Genomic DNA, 17,835 nt, shown 5'->3' with positions numbered 1-17,835 from the left:
TCTGGCAAAAGCTTATCTGAATGAAGCCATTATTTTTGTCCATGGGGTTTTCCCCCGCCGCTTTGCCCTCTGCTTCCTTAAACAGTTGGTTCAACATTTGTGTCATTATTTGCTTCCATTTTGCAACAAAAGCATTTATTATATTTATCTCAAATCAATTAACAATGGAATGTTGCTTTTTCGCTAGGTTTGCATACCGAGTTTATGGCATTGTAGTTTTATCTGCTTACTGGGCATTGAATTCTTCACAGGCCAGTTGTAATTATGCTAGAATGTTCCATTTACAACAGTTCAAATCTATCATATAATTTGTTAAAATTGCAAGTGCTCATTTTGCCTAATTAGCTAAATTATTAATCAGACGAAGCCTAATGATTTTACCTCACAGTGGTGGGATTTGGAACCCCAATTGCTGTTTTTAGGACTACATCAGTTGCAACCTGTACACTGCCACTGGGATTTTTACATTTGTAACAGATGAAGAATTTTCTGAAAGCACCACTTGAACACGGAATCGTTCCTTGTGGAGTATTTTACTTACCACCAGAGGGCTTGCACAAATACTTCACAAAATAAGATTTTCAGTTGCATGATCAAAGCAGTATTTGTCTTTCTTAAAGTAATTTTTGATTCCTGCAGTTAATCATTGTATGATTGGAAATTTGGATGAATCAAATAGTTACCCATGTGTCCTTTGCCATTTTCCCTGTACGGTATTGACTTTCAGTTCAATCATTTTAAAATTCTGCTTTTTTTTTGGTATCCTGATCTCTCCATAACTTTGTCCCTGTAGAAATCCATCACCCTCAATAGTCCATGACCCCTGCATTCCTCAACTCTTGTGCAATTTACCCAACATTTAAATTTAAATCTAAATTATTTTTATTTTTTGGTTGGAGTTCCTTTAACGTCCTCATGTTTCTGGTTTATGCAGCACTCTTTAAAAACCACTCCGTAGCAGTGCTAAGGAAGGAACAAATGTTCCCAAGTGTGAAAGGCAGGAAAATATGGCCTTTTGCGGAAGCACATCTCATAAAAACAGTTCTATTGCAGATACTGAATGTAAATGCCATTTGAAGAAATCCAACCTAAAAGTTCAGAATACTAATCTGGTGTATGTACTCATTATGTACAGAAATAAAATCCAACAATCACCCAAGATTTTGCTGAAAATTAGGTGATGTTTCAGCTAAAGACACAAAGTGCTGGAGTAACTCAACAGGTCAGGCGACATCTCTGAAGAACATGGATAGGTGAAGTTTTGGGTTGGGACCCTTCTTCAGATTGATTGTGGTGGTGGGGGGGGGGGGGGGGGGGGAGAAGAGAGGAGGGCCAGGTTAAAGACTGGCTTTGGAATAGGTGGATACAGATGGTATAGTAGGCAGATGGTAGGACAAAGGTTAGAGATGAAAATCTTGTTCCATCTGGGGAGAGGGGGATGCGAGAGCAGAACTACGCAACACAGAGGAAATGCGGGTAAGGGGTCCATCTATGACAGTATGGGGGAATCCACATTACTAAAGAAAGAGGATGTCTCTGATGTCCTGGAATGGAAAGCCGTATCTTGGGAGCTGATGCAGCGGACATAGAGAATTTAAGAATAGGGGATGGTGTCTTTGCAAGATACGGGTGGGAGGAGGTGTGGGAGTCGGTGGGTTTGTAGTAGTTATCAGTCATTAGTCTGTGCCCTGTGACTGGGGAGAGGTGTCGGATAGTTCAAGTGAATTTGAGGGCAAGTTAGTGATAAATGAAAACAACAAGTTCTGGACAGATGTAGGAGCCAGCTCCAATGTAGTTGTTAATGTAGCAGAGAAATTGAGGGGATAAACACAAAATGCTGGAGTAACTCCGCAGGTCAGGCAGCATTTCTGGAGAAAAGGAATAGGTGTAGTTTCGGGTCGAGAACCTTCATCAGGTCCCAGTGTGTGTTTGGAACAAGGACTGTTCGACATAACCACCAAAGAGTCATGCAAACAGCAAATGACCATATTCGCAGGTCCAGGTGGTTGTGAGAAGCTTTTAGAAACACGTACACTGTGATATGCTTTTGAATTCGTGTTTCTCTTTCTTCGATGCAAACTTGAACTGTTAAAGTGACCCTGGCTCATGCCTTCAGTGAATTCCAAAATTATACTTCTATTTGATAAGTATCCAAACTTGCTTTACACTTATGAACACTTAAATAGCATCGCAAATTTTGCTTGCAGTACATACAGTCTTTCAAATTGAAAAGAAAAATGATCATACATTTTCATGAAGACCGTCCATTTTTAAGATTAATTCCCTGTTTGTAACTGCCTGTTGACAAGCAAACAGAAGGTGCTAAATCAGTTAGAGCATAACATGGCACTACACAAATAATTAAGCCTGCTATGATAATAAATTTTGTTCACATGCAAAATTAGAAAATAGTTAGGGCCTCGTTATATTTTGAATAAAAAATGGAAACCATAAAGCTTTGGTTCTTCATTTAAATTAATGGTAATTTTGGTAAAGCATTTTACATCAATGTTCATTCTGAATTTAGATGAGATTTGACCTCATTGTATTTATTTGAATAGCTGATATTTCAATGTAATGGACCAACGAAAAGAACCCCTATCAACCAACATTTTAAAAATTGCTGCTGGTTCTATTGCATCTCACTGCACCGTTTAATTAAGGGAAATGAAGGTGACCTCTTTGCAGGTCTCATTCAAAGGAATTTATTTAACAGCTTGGCTTGTTCTGATTTGTTTTCTCTCTCTCTCTCTCTCTCTGAGCAAACATCTGGAGTTTGTTTACCTTTTCTGCCATATATATTCATGGCTCCTTGCTAAATCTCACCTATGTAATTCCTTGGGCGATCTATTTGAAATCACCATCAAGTTACACAAATGCCAATGGTGCTTAGCTCTTTAACACTAGTATTTGAGTTCTGGCTGCACTATTGACCCAATGCCCAGTACTAAATGGCAAACATGTCCTCCCATCCTATTATCTTTGACCCACCTCCCCTCCCCCGCCTGTTACCTTGCCTTCATTCACAGACCACCGACTTCACTTTGCTCTCTGGTGATTGCAAACTGTCTTCATCAGTATCCTTTAATCCTTGCGTTCAGTTTCTGACCAATCTTCATCACTGTGCCTTCTAACCATGTTCAAACTTGCTGAAATTTACATCCTTGCTTTTGACACTTCTAGACTTGAGTGTTTCACTAGTCTCGTACCGTCGACCCTGTGTAAACTGGAGCATACGATAAACTCTGCTGTTTGTACCCTAAGTCATATTTAGTTTAATTTGCCTTTCACTCCCATTTTCGTTCTTTGCGTCAATGTCTTGGGTTTAAATTTCTCATGCTCTTTTTCCTTAAATTTCCATGAGGCTTCTCATCCTCATTAACCTACCCAATGCAAGTTTTCACTCTCTGTGCATGCATTCAATATTCTTCTTGTAAACTGTCCCTAGTGTGGAGGATAGTGCAAGAGTACAGGGTTATCCCTGGTCGGCATGGACTCGGTGGGCTGAAGGGCATGTTTCCATTTATTCACAAAATGCTGGAGTAACTGGAAGTAAGAATAGAAAGGCAGATTATTATCTGAATGGTGTCAAGTTAGGAAGAGGGGATGTTCAACGAGATCTGGGTGTCCTAGTGCATCAGTCACTGAAAGGAAGCATGCAGGTACAGCAGGCAGTGAAGAAAGCCAATGGAATGTTGACCTTCGTAACAAGAGGAGTTGAGTATAGGAGCAAAGAGGTCCTTCTACAGTTGTACCGGGCCCTGGTGAGACCGCACCTGGAGTACTGTGTGCAGTTTTGGTCTCCAAATTTGAGGAAGGATATTCTTGCTATTGAGGGCGTGCAGCGTAGGTTCACTAAGTTAATTCCCGGAATGGCGGGACTGTCTTATGTTGAAAGGCTGGAGCAATTAGGCTTGTATACACTGGAATTTAGAAGGATGAGGGGGGATCTTATTGAAACATATAAGATAATTAGGGGATTGGACACATTAGAGGCAGGAAACATGTTCCCAATGTTGGGGGAGTCCAGAACAAGGGGCCACAGTTTAAGAATAAGGGGTAGGCCATTTAGAACGGAGATGAGGAAGAACTTTTTCAGTCAGGGAGTGGTGAAGGTGTGGAATTCTCTGCCTCAGAAGGCAGTGGAGGCCAGTTCGTTGGATGCTTTCAAGAGAGAGCTGGATAGAGCTCTTAAGGATAGCGGAGTGAGGGGGTATGGGGAGAAGGCAGGAACGGGGTACTGATTGAGAGTGATCAGCCATGATCGCATTGAATGGCGGTGCTGGCTCGAAGGGCTGAATGGCCTACTCCTGCACCTATTGTCTATTATCTATTGTCTATATTTCATTGAAACTACTATGGAAATATAAATTTCTATTATGATCGAGAAGCAGTTTTGAAAATTGCGGTATCAGTATAATTATATTATGAATTTAGCTTCATTGGTTTAAGTGACGCTAATATGAATTCTAAATGCTTAAATATCTCCGTTTGAATTCTGAATTTAAGTTCTATTTATACCTTGCTGCCTTGCATAATGATGGCCTCGAATATTTATGTTCTAATAGGTATGTATCACATTGTTCATGGTTTAAATTAAAATAGCTAATTTTAGACAAATACTATCATAAACGGCTCATTTTGAGCAAGTCTGAGGTCATCCTATTCGGCCCCCCCGACTCGATCAAATCGATAACAGGCAGTCTTGGAAGCCTATCCTGCCTAGTCAAACCGCATGTCAAAAACCTCGGCGTGATATTTGACTCTGCATTAAAGTTTGACAAGCAAGTCAACGCTGTGGTAAAAGCCAGCTTCTTCCAACTTCGTACCATAGCTAAAATCAAACCTTTCCTCCAATTCGATGACACTGAAAAAATCATTCATGCTTTCATTTCCTCCCGCCTAGACTACTGCAACTCCCTATACACTGGGATCAGCCAATCATCCCTGTCCTGCCTGCAACTGGTCCAAAACGCCGCAGCGAGACTCCTGACGGGTACCCGAAAAAGGGACCACATCACGCCGATTCTGGCCTCTCTCCAATGGTTCCCTGTACGGTACAGAATCAACTTCAAGCTACTCCTATTCACATATAAAGCCCTAAATAGACATTCCCCCATCTACATCAAAAATCTTCTAACCCACCTCTCTAACTCCAGGTCCCTCAGGTCGGCCGACTTGGGGCTATTCACTATCCCGCGGTCTAGGCTTAAGCTCAGGGGTGATCGCGCTTTTGCGGTTGCAGCTCCTAGACTGTGGAACAGCATCCCTCTCCCCATCAGAACTGCCCCCTCCATCGACTCCTTTAAGTCCAAGCTCAAAACCTATTTCTACTCCCTAGCGTTTGAGGCCCATTGAGGAGGCGCTGTGAACTGTTTTGTATGTGCTGTTATGTTTGTGTGCTACTGTATGTTTCATTTTTTTTTCCTTAGTACCTAATCAGATGTACAGCACTTTGGTCAACGTGGGTTGTTTTTAAATGTGCTATACAAATAAAATTGACTTGACTTGACTTGATTTTGTTTATTTGTTTTGTCGGTTCTTTTAAGCTGGGTTGTTTTGGTGGAGAATTTTGGAGGAATGGTGTGTAGATATGCAGGAAATTATATATAATAGAAAATTGCATGAAAAGTATTTCTTGCATCTTTATAGTGAGAAAGGAGTGGCGAGAGATCTTTTAAATATTCATGATTTTTTTTTAGTTATGCATCTCGGAAATAGAAAAGCAAAAAAGTATGCTATCCACTTACATTTAAATCATTCCCTCCGTTTCCTTCCATTCCTTCCTTTCAACAATTTGTATAGATTTTCATGTGTTGAACCCCCTGCAATTCGAGTAGAGGAATACTAGGTCTGCGGAGGATGCAATCTCTCTTGAACTGCTTGAAAGACTTAGATCAGTTTCTTCTCCACTTCTATCAAACTCTTGAACCAATTTGGGCAGCCACGGTGGCGCAGCAGTAGAGTTGCTGCTTTACAGCACTTGCAGCGCCGGAGACCCGGGTTCGATCCCGACTACTGGTGTTGTCTGTACGGAGTTTGTACGTTCTCCCCGTGACCTGCATGGGTTTTCTCCGAGATCTTCGGTTTACTTCCACACTCCAAAGACGTACAGGTTTGTAGGTTAATTGGCTTGGTGTGTGTGTAAATTGTTCCTAGTGTGTGTAGGATAGTGTTAGTGTGTGGGGATCGCTGGTCGGTGTGGACTCAGTGGGCTGAAGGGCCTGTTTTTGCGCTGTATCCTTAAACTAAACAAAAAAAATCTTTCACATCCCATTCTTGGAGCATCTGCCATGTGCTTTTACTGTTCATTCTAAATCATTTGGTTACTCAGTTATTGTATTTTTATATTCTTTTGCACAAGTCTGTTTTTGCACAGCAATCTTACACAATGTTGCTGTTTTGCATTCATTATATTTGTTATTATATGTATACTGTTTACTCTAAGATTCTTGTCAACAAGGAATTTTGTTGCACTCTGGAGTATATAATAAACTAACCGGAATCTGAGCTATGTTTTGTTTGCTGGCAAGGACACATTTCTATGATTCATTCTTTAAAATAGAATTATTTCTGGAGGAAAGAGAAATATTTCAACCCTTACTTGGCATCTGACTTTCCAAGCAATTGGCCATTTCCAGCTTCCAGGTTCCAAGATCTTGCATGTAATCTTGCATGTGTTATCTTTATTTGTGGGTTTCCTGCTGCTAATAAATTGAATCTCTCTCATCAGATTTGAGTCCTTGTGGCCTTTTTTTAATCACTGGGATACCTATTTACAGAAACAGATGTTCAAAATATTGCAAACTGCTCCATATATGGAAAATGGACTGAGAGAATGGTATATTTATAATGCAGAACTTGGGGAAATCCTGACAAAAAAAAGGAAGTTCGATTGAATCCTTTGGGATTAGTTTTTATAGATTAAAAAAAGTTAAAAGTGCACAAAGGTCGCCTTGTTTATCCAGTGTTTTAAGTGTGCCAGTGGTTGTATGGCCTGCAAAAACTGATTTAACTGAGGATTTTATTTGCAGCTTTGAATTTAGAGATTCATTTTATAGTTTTTACAAACTGATGGTACGTTTTATATTTGTATTACACTTTCAAGTTCTAATGGTCCTTGAACTTTATGATGTAAGTTTAAAAACTTCAAAGTATTAAATAAAAGTAGATTGTTCCTTTTGTCAAATGTGTTTCTTCTAAAAACTATTTCTCCCCATTTCCTGAAAAATGAGTTCAAATTACCCATCTGGTTATTCATTGGTGTTCTTTGTCTGTAGTAATACTGATTAAAAATTTGATTTCAAAATGTTATAAAGTCAAATTATTGTATAAATAGCTTATATAATTTGAGGACTTAACAGTTCCGTGAACGGTCTCAGTCATTCAATAAAACAATAGCTGCTCTGTTCTTTGGCGTCAATTACATTTTCTGGCCTGATCCTTTAAAAACCCTTTATTCCTCGATCGTCCATGTATCTTGAATCAGCTTTAAAGTGGAGCATCCACAGCCCTCGGGGATAGAAAATTCCGATGATTCACAGCCCTCTGTGAGAAGATAATTTCCCTCTTAAAAATATTACCCCTTGTCTTAAGCTAATTCCCTTAGTTGGAGATTGCCCCACCCATAGACAACACGTACTATCACCTTTGTTCAGATTCTTGTGTTCATTGAGATCACCTCTTAATCTTCTAAACTCCAACAGTATAGACCCTTTCTGTTCAATCTTTTTTGAAATCAAATCTGTAATCATTGGAATATATCCAGTGAACCTTAAATTCATAAACCTGAAGATCAGTGTATCTTTGCTAAAATAGGATGATTAATATTGTGTGCATAATTCTGGTGTGGACCCTGCCTTGAGGAGTTACAGCAAAACTTCCTAGCTCTCATACTCTGACCCTTGCAAGAAAGGTCACAATTCCTTTTATTTTTCTTGTTGCCTTAGAGTACCCGCATGTTAATTTTCTTAGTTACTTGTATGCGTTGTATGAAATCACTGAGATTTCTCTGAGTGCCAGCTTTTTTATAGTGTCACGTTATTTAGCATAATTAATCTGTGTTCTGTTATTTTTAAGCGCCCAAAAGATATTTGTTCTCTTTAATCTGTAATGCAGGATGATTTTGTATACTAATTGTCTCCTGTCCTAAATTGGATTTTCTTTCTTTCTAGGAAAAGTTTCAGAGCGGAGTTCTCTTCCACCATACAATAGAGATCCAGTGATACCAGTATGTCAAGTAAGTTTATGCTTTTCATGGTGCTGACACAATGTTTGTCAAGCATCTGAAACAAATTCTGAAGAATGCACGGTTAACATTTTGGCTTTATTCAGATTACAACTGCATGTGAGATTTTATTTTGATATCTTGAATTTTGTATAATTTTCATCCTGCCTAAACTAGGACAAAGAATGAGAACCTTCGTATAGAAATTTGATGATTTATCCATGTTCAACTTGACTGTCAGCATTTTATCTGTATTGTCTATCATTTTTGAGAGTATGCATCTCAGCATTTCTGAAAAATGATTCAGTAGTTACTAAGCATGTCAAGATTTCCGATAACATTCCTGAGTTATAATACATTCAGGGCTATAACTTCATGGTTGCTATCCTATTCTGATATGCACTGTGGTGAACTGTAGTGATTTTCTTTATCTGGCTATTTCTGTGTTAATTATTTGCCCTATCAAATCCTGTAACTGTATAAATATAAAAGGATGAAATGTATATCTACGCGTGTTTTGGATTGTTGTAGCAGTGGTAAACCTGCACTTTTAGAATTCCTTCATATTGGCAAGGAGAAGAATGTCACTTGCATTGATTTGTGGACTCCATGTTGCTATGTATATCTTTTATTGCCAGGAGAACAATGAATTAGGGCAAAGCTGTCACAAAGTGGACTGGAAAGAGCTACTAGAAGGTAAATTGGTCTCGGAGTAATGGAATGTATTTAAAAAAAGAAATTCAAGGAGTTCAGGGTTAATATCATCCCACAAAAAAATCCATGGTACTTCCAAATAAAAAGCACCCTGGAAGAAGATGTGATTGGAGGGTAGGATAAGGCAAAAAAGGAAAGCATAAATCAGAGATGGAGAGCTTAACACACTCAGAAGTATTGGAAGAACATCAAAAGTAAAGAAATGAAATTAATAGTGAAATTCAGAAAGAAAATGAAGAAAATTTAGAGATAAATTACATTTAAAAAGAAACCAAAGGTTTTGAGATTCTAATTCCGAGAAATGAGGTGACACATTTGGGGCAGATAGGGAATGAATAAATAAGATATTGTGTGTGGCAGCACAAAAGTTTGTTTAGAGGAATGTGATGCTGTGAGGAAGTGAATATGTTGGGGAGGAGGGCGTTAGTGGAAATTAATGATGCTGATGTTGCAGTTTAGATTAGTGACTGAGATATTGGAGGTGCAAGTATAATAACGAATTCATGATCTTGAGGGTTACAGTTCTTCAAAATCTTATCTTTGAAATATGATTATCAGTTTTGTGTGATAAAAGAATTCTGCAGCCCCATTGTTCTTTGAGTGAAATTATATTTACGTATCTCCTCTGAACCCTCTTGTGCTCACATCCATTTTTAGTGAGTTGGTCAAAACTGTACATGGGATTCTAGCTGTGGCTTAACTAGTATCTTAAAACATTTGTATTTTCTCCATGCTCTTCTGTTCTATGCCAGCTGAAAAAGGCAGGAATGACATAAACTAAGTCACTCCCTTTTCACCCCTCTCCCATCAGCGTGGTGCAGAAGTTTAGTTTAGTTTATTGTGGTGGCGGCGCGTCCAGACGCAGCGGCTTTGCGCTCCCACATTCGATGCAATCCGGAGCAGCCCAGCACCGAACGCGGCTGCGAGAAAACAGGAAAAAGTACAACCAGAAAACGTAACGTACTTACCTTCACCACGAAGAATTCCAGGGCGACAGCACGTCCTCACACAGCAACATCGCGCTCTCCAAAGCGCTGCAAACCACGCACGGAGCAGCCCAGTAGCGGTGGGAAAAACCCTACCTGCACCGGAATCCAGTCGAAGCCCGTGGCGGTGAGTACAGACACAACGGCAGCGGCAGGTCCAAATCCAACGGCAGCGGCGGCAGGTCCCACGGCGGCGGCAGGTCCAACGGCAGCAGCAGCAGGTCCAGGTCCAGGTCCAACAGCAGCAGCAGGTCCAGGTCCAACGGCAGGTCCAGGTCCAACGGCAGGTCCAGGTCCAACGGCAGGTCCAGGTCCAACGGCAGGTCCAGGTCCAACGGCAGGTCCAGGTCCAACGGCAGCGGCAGGTCCAACGGCAGCGGCAGGTCCAACGGCAGCGGCAGGTCCAACGGCAGCGGCAGGTCCAACGGCAGCAGCAGCAGGTCCAGGTCCAAAGGCAGCAGCAGCGTGTCCCCCAAGGCACCGCAGCTCCCGGAAGGCGGATCGCACATGGAGCCGCATGGAGCTGCTCAACATCGGACACGGCTGCGACAGACTGGCTGGTGAGTACCACAAAACCCTCACCAAAGTCCCGACGGAGCTCGGTAGAACAGGCCCCTGGACCACCACACCGGGGGGTTGGAGACGGAGCCAGCGCAGGGAGAGGAAGCAAAAACGTGGTCAGAGAGCGGGGGTGCAGGCCAGGCTAAGGAGGGCCCCACAAAGACCATCCTTACCAAGCATCTTTCTCGCCAATGTCCGATCACTCTCCAACAAGCTGGATGAGGTAAGGCTGTGGATCAACACCCAGCGATCCCTGAAAGACTGCTGCGCGCTGATCTTCACGGAGACGTGGCTCAACGCGCTGGTCCCCGACGGGGCTGTGGAGCTAACAAACCGCTCACTACATCGTGCTGATAGAACAAAGGACTCCGGTAAGAGCAAGGGCGGTGGGCTCTGCATCTACATTAACAATGACTGGTGCACCAACCACTCCGCAATAGAGAGCTACTGCTCCCCAGACCTGGAGTACTTACTGCTCAAATGTAGGCCATTCTATCTGCCGCGGGAGTTTACGGTGGTCATCATCATGGCCGTATACATTCCCCCACAGGCTAATGCTAACCTAGCACTAGCACAGCTACACTCGGCCATCAGTAAGCAGCAGGATGCCCACCCCAACGGTGCCTTCATTGTTGCAGGGGACTTCAATCAGGTCGACCTACGAGCCTCGCTCCACAAATTCCATCAGCATGTGCAGTGCCCTACCAGGGGCTCAAACACACTGGACAAGGTGTACACCAATGTAAAGGACGCCTACAGAGCTCTCCCCTGCCCACCCCTGGGACAATCCGATCACCCCTCACTGTTTCTACTGCCCGCATACAAACCCCTCATCCGCAAGACCAAACCCACAATAAAGACGGTCAAAATATGGCCCGAGGATGCCACCCTACAACTCCAGGACTGCTTTGATCACACCGACTGGGACCTGTTTGCACAACAGGCCACCTACGGTTCAGAGGTAGACTTGGAGGAATACGCATCCACTGTGCTCTCCTACATCAACTGCTGTGTGGAGAATGTCACGGAGGACAAGGAGATAAAGATGTTCCCAAACCGGAAACCCTGGATGAACAAGGAGGTACAGAACCTGCTGAGGGCACGCAACAATGCCTTTAAATCTGGTGACACCTCAGCATACAGTGTTGCCAGGTCAAACCTGAACAAAGGTATTAAAAGGGCCAAAGGCACCCACAGGCAACGGGTGGAAGACCACTTCAACACCACGGACACCAGAAGCATGTGGCAGGGTGTCAGGGACATCACTGGCTACAAGAGCAGCCCTGCCTGCCCCCACAGCGATATGGCACTGACCAACGAGCTTAACACCTTCTTTGCCCGCTTTGAAACTGGCAAAACCACCTTGAGTGAAAAAACCCCAGCCGAGGCGGTCGGACAGGTCTTGCAACTGAACACACAGGAGGTACAACGCGCTCTGCAAAGGGTCAACCCACGCAAGGCTGCAGGACCGGATGGAGTTCAAGGAAGGGTACTGAAGGACTGTGCTGAACAGCTGGCTGAGGTATTCACCAGGATCTTTAACCTGTCATTATCTCTAGCTACGGTCCCCAAGTGCCTGAAATCGGCTATCATAGTTCCGGTGCCGAAAAAAGCAAAGATCTCCAACCTGAACGACTACCGCCCGGTTGCCCTAACGCAGATAGTCATGAAGTGCTTTGAGAGGCTGGTCCTCTCACACATCAAATCCAGCATCCCTGACTCACTGGACCCACATCAATTTGCATACAGGGCAAATAGATCCACAGAGGACGCCATCTCTCTGGCTCTTCACACTGTCCTGACTCACCTAGAGAGACAGGGCACGTACGTGAGGATGCTATTCATAGACTATAGCTACGCCTTCAACACGGTCATCCCCACCAAGCTCATCACCAAACTCCACCAGCTAGGCCTCAGCTCGTCATTATGTGACTGGATCCTGGACTTCCTGCTGGAACGACCGCAGGCAGTGAGAATGGGCCCGCACCTGTCCTCCACTATCACCCTGAGTGCCGGCACACCACAGGGCTGTGTTCTGAGCCCCATGCTCTACTCCCTCTTCACACACGACTGTGTTCCTGCATTCGACACCAACACCATTGTCAAGTTTGCAGACGACACAACGGTGATCGGGCTTATCACCAACGGGGATGAAACAAACTATAGAGCGGAGGTGCAGAACCTGGCGGACTGGTGCTCGGATAACAACCTGTCCCTAAATACCACCAAGACCAAGGAGCTGATCATCAACTTCCGTAGGTCACATAACGGGGAATATGCCCCGAACTCTATCAACGGGGACAGTGTGGAGAGAGTGTCCAGCTTCAAGTTTCTGGGCACTCACATTTCGGAGGACCTAACATGGTCCAATAACACTGCTGCGCTGGTCAAGAAGGCACAACAAAGACTGTTCTACTTAAGAACACTGAAAAAGTCTGGTCTACCCCAACAGCTGCTGACGACCTTCTACCGCTGCACCATAGAGAGCATCCTAACGCATGGCATCCCTGTGTGGTACCTCAGCTGCATGGAGGCAGAAAGGAAAGCTCTACAGCGGGTAGTCCATAGAGCTCAGAGGGCCATCGGAACACAGCTACCAGACTTGGAGGGCATCTACAACACACGATGCCTCAGAAAAGCCACCAGCATCCACAAAGACTCTTCACACCCCTGCAACAGTCTGTTCGAACTCCTTCCATCGGGCAGACGATACAAGGCCTTCTACGCTCGCACCTCCAGACTCAGGAACAGCTTCATCCCCAGGGCCATAGCTGCTATGAACCGGTCCTGCTGAGCCGGATGGCCACAACGCATAGATCAACTTGCACTTTACCCTGTCTAAAAAACTGTTACAATTGTTTCGTTTCGTTGGGTTGCTGTTAATTACTTAAATTATTGCATCGTATGGGAGGCGCATTCCCAATCTCGTTGTACCCCTGGGTACAATGACAATAAAGATATATTGTATTGTATTGTATTGTATTGTATTGTCACATGTACTGACATACTGTGAAAAGCTTTTGTTGCGTGCTATCCAGTGAGCAGCAAGACAATTCATGTTTACAATCAAGCCATTTACAGTGAAGACACATGATAAAGGAATAACGCTTAGTGCAAAGTAAAGCCAGCAAAGTCCGATCAAGGATAGTCTGAGTGTCTCCAATGCGGTAGGTAGTAGTTCACGACTGCTCTCTAGTTGTGGTAGTATGATTCAGTTGCCTGATAACAGCTATGAAGAAACTGGAGGCAGGTGTGTGGTATAAAGAGGTATGTGGAAGAGGCAGAGGCAGTGTGAGGTATAAATAGAGTCAATGGAAGGGAGGTCGGTTTATGTAATGGTCTGGGCTGCGTCCATAATTCGCTGCAATTGTGGGTTTTGAGGTTTGAAAACGCTTATCTTCAAATTCAGGAACAGTTTCTTCCCAGCTGCTATCAGGAAACTGAACGATCCTCTCATCGGCTAGAGTCCAGTCCTGACCTCCCATCTCCCTCATTGGAGACCTTCAAACTATCTCTAAGCAGACTTTATTGAACTTTCATTTTATATCTTGCACTGAATGTTGTACCCTTTATCCGTTACCTGTGCACTGGGTGGCTTGATTGTATTCATGTATAGTGTTTTCTCTGGATAGCACACAAACAAAAGCTTTTCACTGTCCGTCGGTGCACATGACAATAATAAACTAAGCTTAAAACTAAACTCGATTCTACCACTTATCTATCACTAGGAATAACTTACGGTGACCAATTACTCTTTAATTGCCTCTTTGTGCTTTCACTTAGAATTTCTTTCAGCTACATGTTCACTGCCAATATTAAATTGACAATTGATGCCTTTTTAAAAATAACAGTAATATATTAGTGTTCTTGTGGTCCACCATTTCTGCAGCTTTGGAAGGAAAGGGTTGGAACATCATGGTCAAATTATGCACCATTTGTTCATTTTGTTATCAGCCTTTCAAAGATGTTAGATTCTCTCTCATCTTATCCATGCATCCCTGCCTCACCAATGTTCACCGTCCAAGACTTCATGAATTCTTCCTTTTGTCAATGTCCGTACAGACATGAATGAATGAATGAATGAATAAGTTTATTGGCCAAGTATGCATATACAAGGAATGTGCCTTGGTGCTCCACTCACAAATGACAACACAAACGTACAGTTAACAATTATGAATAAAGCATAACCACATCAGAACAATAAGGATACAACATTACGGTCTAAGCATGTGGGTGAAAATAAAGCAGAGCGAAAAAGAGATGACAAACTTTAGTTATTGAGTAGAACTATCACTCGTGGGAAAAAAAGCTGTTTTTATGTCTGGCTGTGGCTGCTTTGACAGTCCGGAGTCGCCTTCCAGAGGGAAGTGCTTCGAAGAGTTTGTGGCCAGGGTGAGAGGGGTCAGAGATGATCTTGCTCGTTCGCTTCCTGGCCCTTGCAGTGTACAGTTTGTCAATGGGGGGAAGGTTGCAGCCAACAACCTTCTCAGCTGTGCGAACGATCCGTTGCAGCCTCCGGATGTCGTGCTTGGTGGCTGAGCCAAACCAGACCATGATGGAGAAGGTGAGGACGGACTCAATGATAGCAGTATAGAATTGGATCATCATTGCCTATGGCAGATTGTGTTTCTTCAGTTGCCGCAGGAAGTACATCCTCTGTGGGGCCTTTTTGACTGTGGAGTCGATGGTGGCCCCCCATTTAAGGTCCCTGGAGATGATGGTTCCAAGGAACTTAAATGGCTCCACAGATGTGACTATGGCGTTGTGGATGGTGAGTGGGGGGAGGGGAGGGGGATCTCTTTGAAAGTCTACAATTAGTTCCACTGTCTTGAGAGCATTGAGATCCAGGTTGTTGCGATGGCACCAGGACGCCAGCTGTGTCAGTTCCCCTCTGTAGGCCAATTCCTCCCCATCCTGGATCAGCCCAATCAGGGTAGTGTCATCCGCAAGCTTGAGGTGCTTGACAGAGGAGTCTGTGGAGGTGCAGTCGTTGGTGTAGAGAGAGTAAAGGAGAGGGGAGAGTACGCAGCCTTGCGGAGCTCCTATGCTGAGGGTCTGTGGGTCTGAGATGTGCTTTCCCAGCCTCACATGCTGCTTCCTGTCCGTCAGGAAGTTGATGATCCACTGACAGAGGGGTTCAGGCACAGTCAGCTGGGAGAGTTTGTAATGTAGTAGCTCTGGCACAATTGTGTTAAAAGCAGAGCTAAAGTCCACAAACAGAATCCTGGCATAGGTCCCCTTGTGGTCTAGGTGCTGGAGGATGAAGTACAGGCCTAGATTGACTGCGTTGTCCACTGATCTATTGGCCCTATATGCAAACTGCAGGGGATCCAGCAGGGGGTTTGTGATGTTTTTCAGTTGGGCCAGCACGTCTTTCAAAGGTCTTCATGACTACAGAGGTAAGTGTTACAGGCCTGTAGTCATTAAGACCAGTGATCCTTGTCTTTTTGGGTACAGGTACAATAGTGGAGACATTGAAGCAGGCAGGGACAGTGCATGTTTGCAGGGACTAGTTGAAAATGTCTGTGTAGATCGGTGCCATAAAGCATTCACACAGCTTGATATCTCTTATTCCATGCTCTAACGTTATTCAGTAGAAGCGATGTTGATACCAAATGTGCAAAAAGCTGACTGCTGTGGGAACTCAGTGGGTCAGGTAGCGAGTGGGGAGGATCTCAATTTGAAGAAGAGTCCCATCAGTCCATTTCCCTCCACGTATACTGCCTGACCTGCCGAGTTCCTCCAGCAATTTGCTATTTGCTCAAGATTTCAGCATCTGCAAATTCTTATCTCCAAAATAACACACGTCCAGTTTGCAATTAAAAGTGTATCCTGAGTGTGGAAGAGGAGGATGTACATAGTTCTGTGATGTGGATTTGTGTTTGGCATCTTCCCAACCACCTAATTCAAAATCTTAGGATTTTTTTTGATTTTACTGGCAGTATATTTTTCATGCGTTCTCTATCTTCCTGTGTAGGAAGGAGCTGCAGATGCTCGTTTACACCGAAGACGGACACAAAATGCAGGAGTACCTGGACAGGCAGCATCTCTGGAGAGAAGGAATGGGTGATGCTTTGGGTCAAACTGGTTTTCTGTACGTGAAATGTCACCCATTCTTTCTCTCCAGAGATGCCACCTGTCCCGCTCAGTTACTCCTGCATTTTCTGTCATGTGCAGCATTTTTAATTGAATGCATCTGCATCTATTTGCTGCATTCTCAAATATGCACCATATGTTATTGGGAAAAGCAAAATTGTGTTGCAGAATTCATATTAAAGTATTGTTTGAAAGTTGTGTGAAAATTAGGTCACTTAAATGATTGAAATCTGTATGAATATTGTTACTGCAAAATAAATATTGATAACTGCAGCTTGAGCCACCAGCCATTCACATAACATATCTGCGAAGGTTTCTTTTTCTCTTCCGGCCATAAAACTAAAGCCAGATGCACCGTGTGTTTCTATTAGAACACAAAGTGTGGAGTAACTCAGCGGATCAGGCATCATCTCTGGAGGATATAAATATATGACATATCAGGTTGAGACCACCAAGTTATTATAGCACTTTGTGTTCTAAACAAGATTCTAGCATCTGCAGTTCCTTGTGTCCCTCTTGCATTTTTTATTAATGTAGTGCTATCTGAGAAATCAAATGGAAAAGTGTTTACGAATGCAATCTCGCAGCTCTGTTTACATGGTAACCTACTTGTCATGAGCTGACAATTTGCAGATAACCATCAGTATTTAATTGTTATGCTACAGTCATTTAAGAGCCTCGGCTCATGGCCTGTTAAATGCAGAAATCCTGGTGTTATTGGATTTAGACGTGGAGTCCAGTGTCAGTAAGATACCCAGATATTTAGTCTGAGGGATCACTTTTCAGATCTTGTACCAGTTTCTTTGCAGTAATTTTGTGGGAAATGTAAGACAGTTGATTAGGGGGCAAGTGGGAAGGCAAATTCCTTTTTAGTTAGTCATTTTTGAGTTTGTTTTGCAATATTTTGGGGTCACAATGGTTTTTAGATACAAGCAGTCCCTGAGTTACGTAAGGGTTCCGTTCCTGCTTCTTCCATAAATCAGAAAAGAACAATTTCAATAGGGATTGATAAACCTAAACATTTATTCATGTCCTCCCCTCTGTGGTTACAATGTTATAGAATTTGAATATCCTGCATCCATTGGCAAATTTCAATTATCTCAGTGGATGTTACGTTGTTTAATAAAGCACTTTTACAAGTAAAAAGGACTGCCTTGTCTGTTTTCAAACAAATCTCTTAAATGGCCTCTATTGTGAATCGGCAGCATGTGTTTTTATTAGACAAAGGCGTCAGTTTGATTACTGCAGGGA

At 43.2% G+C, this 17,835-nt stretch overlaps 1 protein-coding gene across 8 annotated transcripts in view; it reads left to right on the top strand.

Annotated features, from left to right (window-relative positions):
• The window catches only part of tcf12 (transcription factor 12), a 178,271-nt gene that overhangs the window by 70,509 nt on the left and 89,927 nt on the right, over nucleotides 1–17,835 (top strand). For 6 of the 8 annotated variants that reach the window (XM_078427050.1, XM_078427052.1, XM_078427049.1 and 3 more), the window contains exons 6-7: nucleotides 8,175–8,239; nucleotides 8,866–8,923. In XM_078427050.1, the coding sequence (XP_078283176.1) occupies nucleotides 8,175–8,239; nucleotides 8,866–8,923 (123 nt within the window). The remainder of the gene's footprint in view (nucleotides 1–8,174; nucleotides 8,240–8,865; nucleotides 8,924–17,835) is intronic. The other 2 variants (XM_078427058.1, XM_078427055.1) reach the window with 1 other exon arrangement.

The sequence above is a fragment of the Rhinoraja longicauda genome, chromosome 33 (assembly GCF_053455715.1).
Source record: "Rhinoraja longicauda isolate Sanriku21f chromosome 33, sRhiLon1.1, whole genome shotgun sequence".
Lineage (NCBI taxonomy): Eukaryota > Metazoa > Chordata > Chondrichthyes > Rajiformes > Arhynchobatidae > Rhinoraja > Rhinoraja longicauda.
This window is presented reverse-complemented; position numbering and strand designations above follow the sequence as displayed.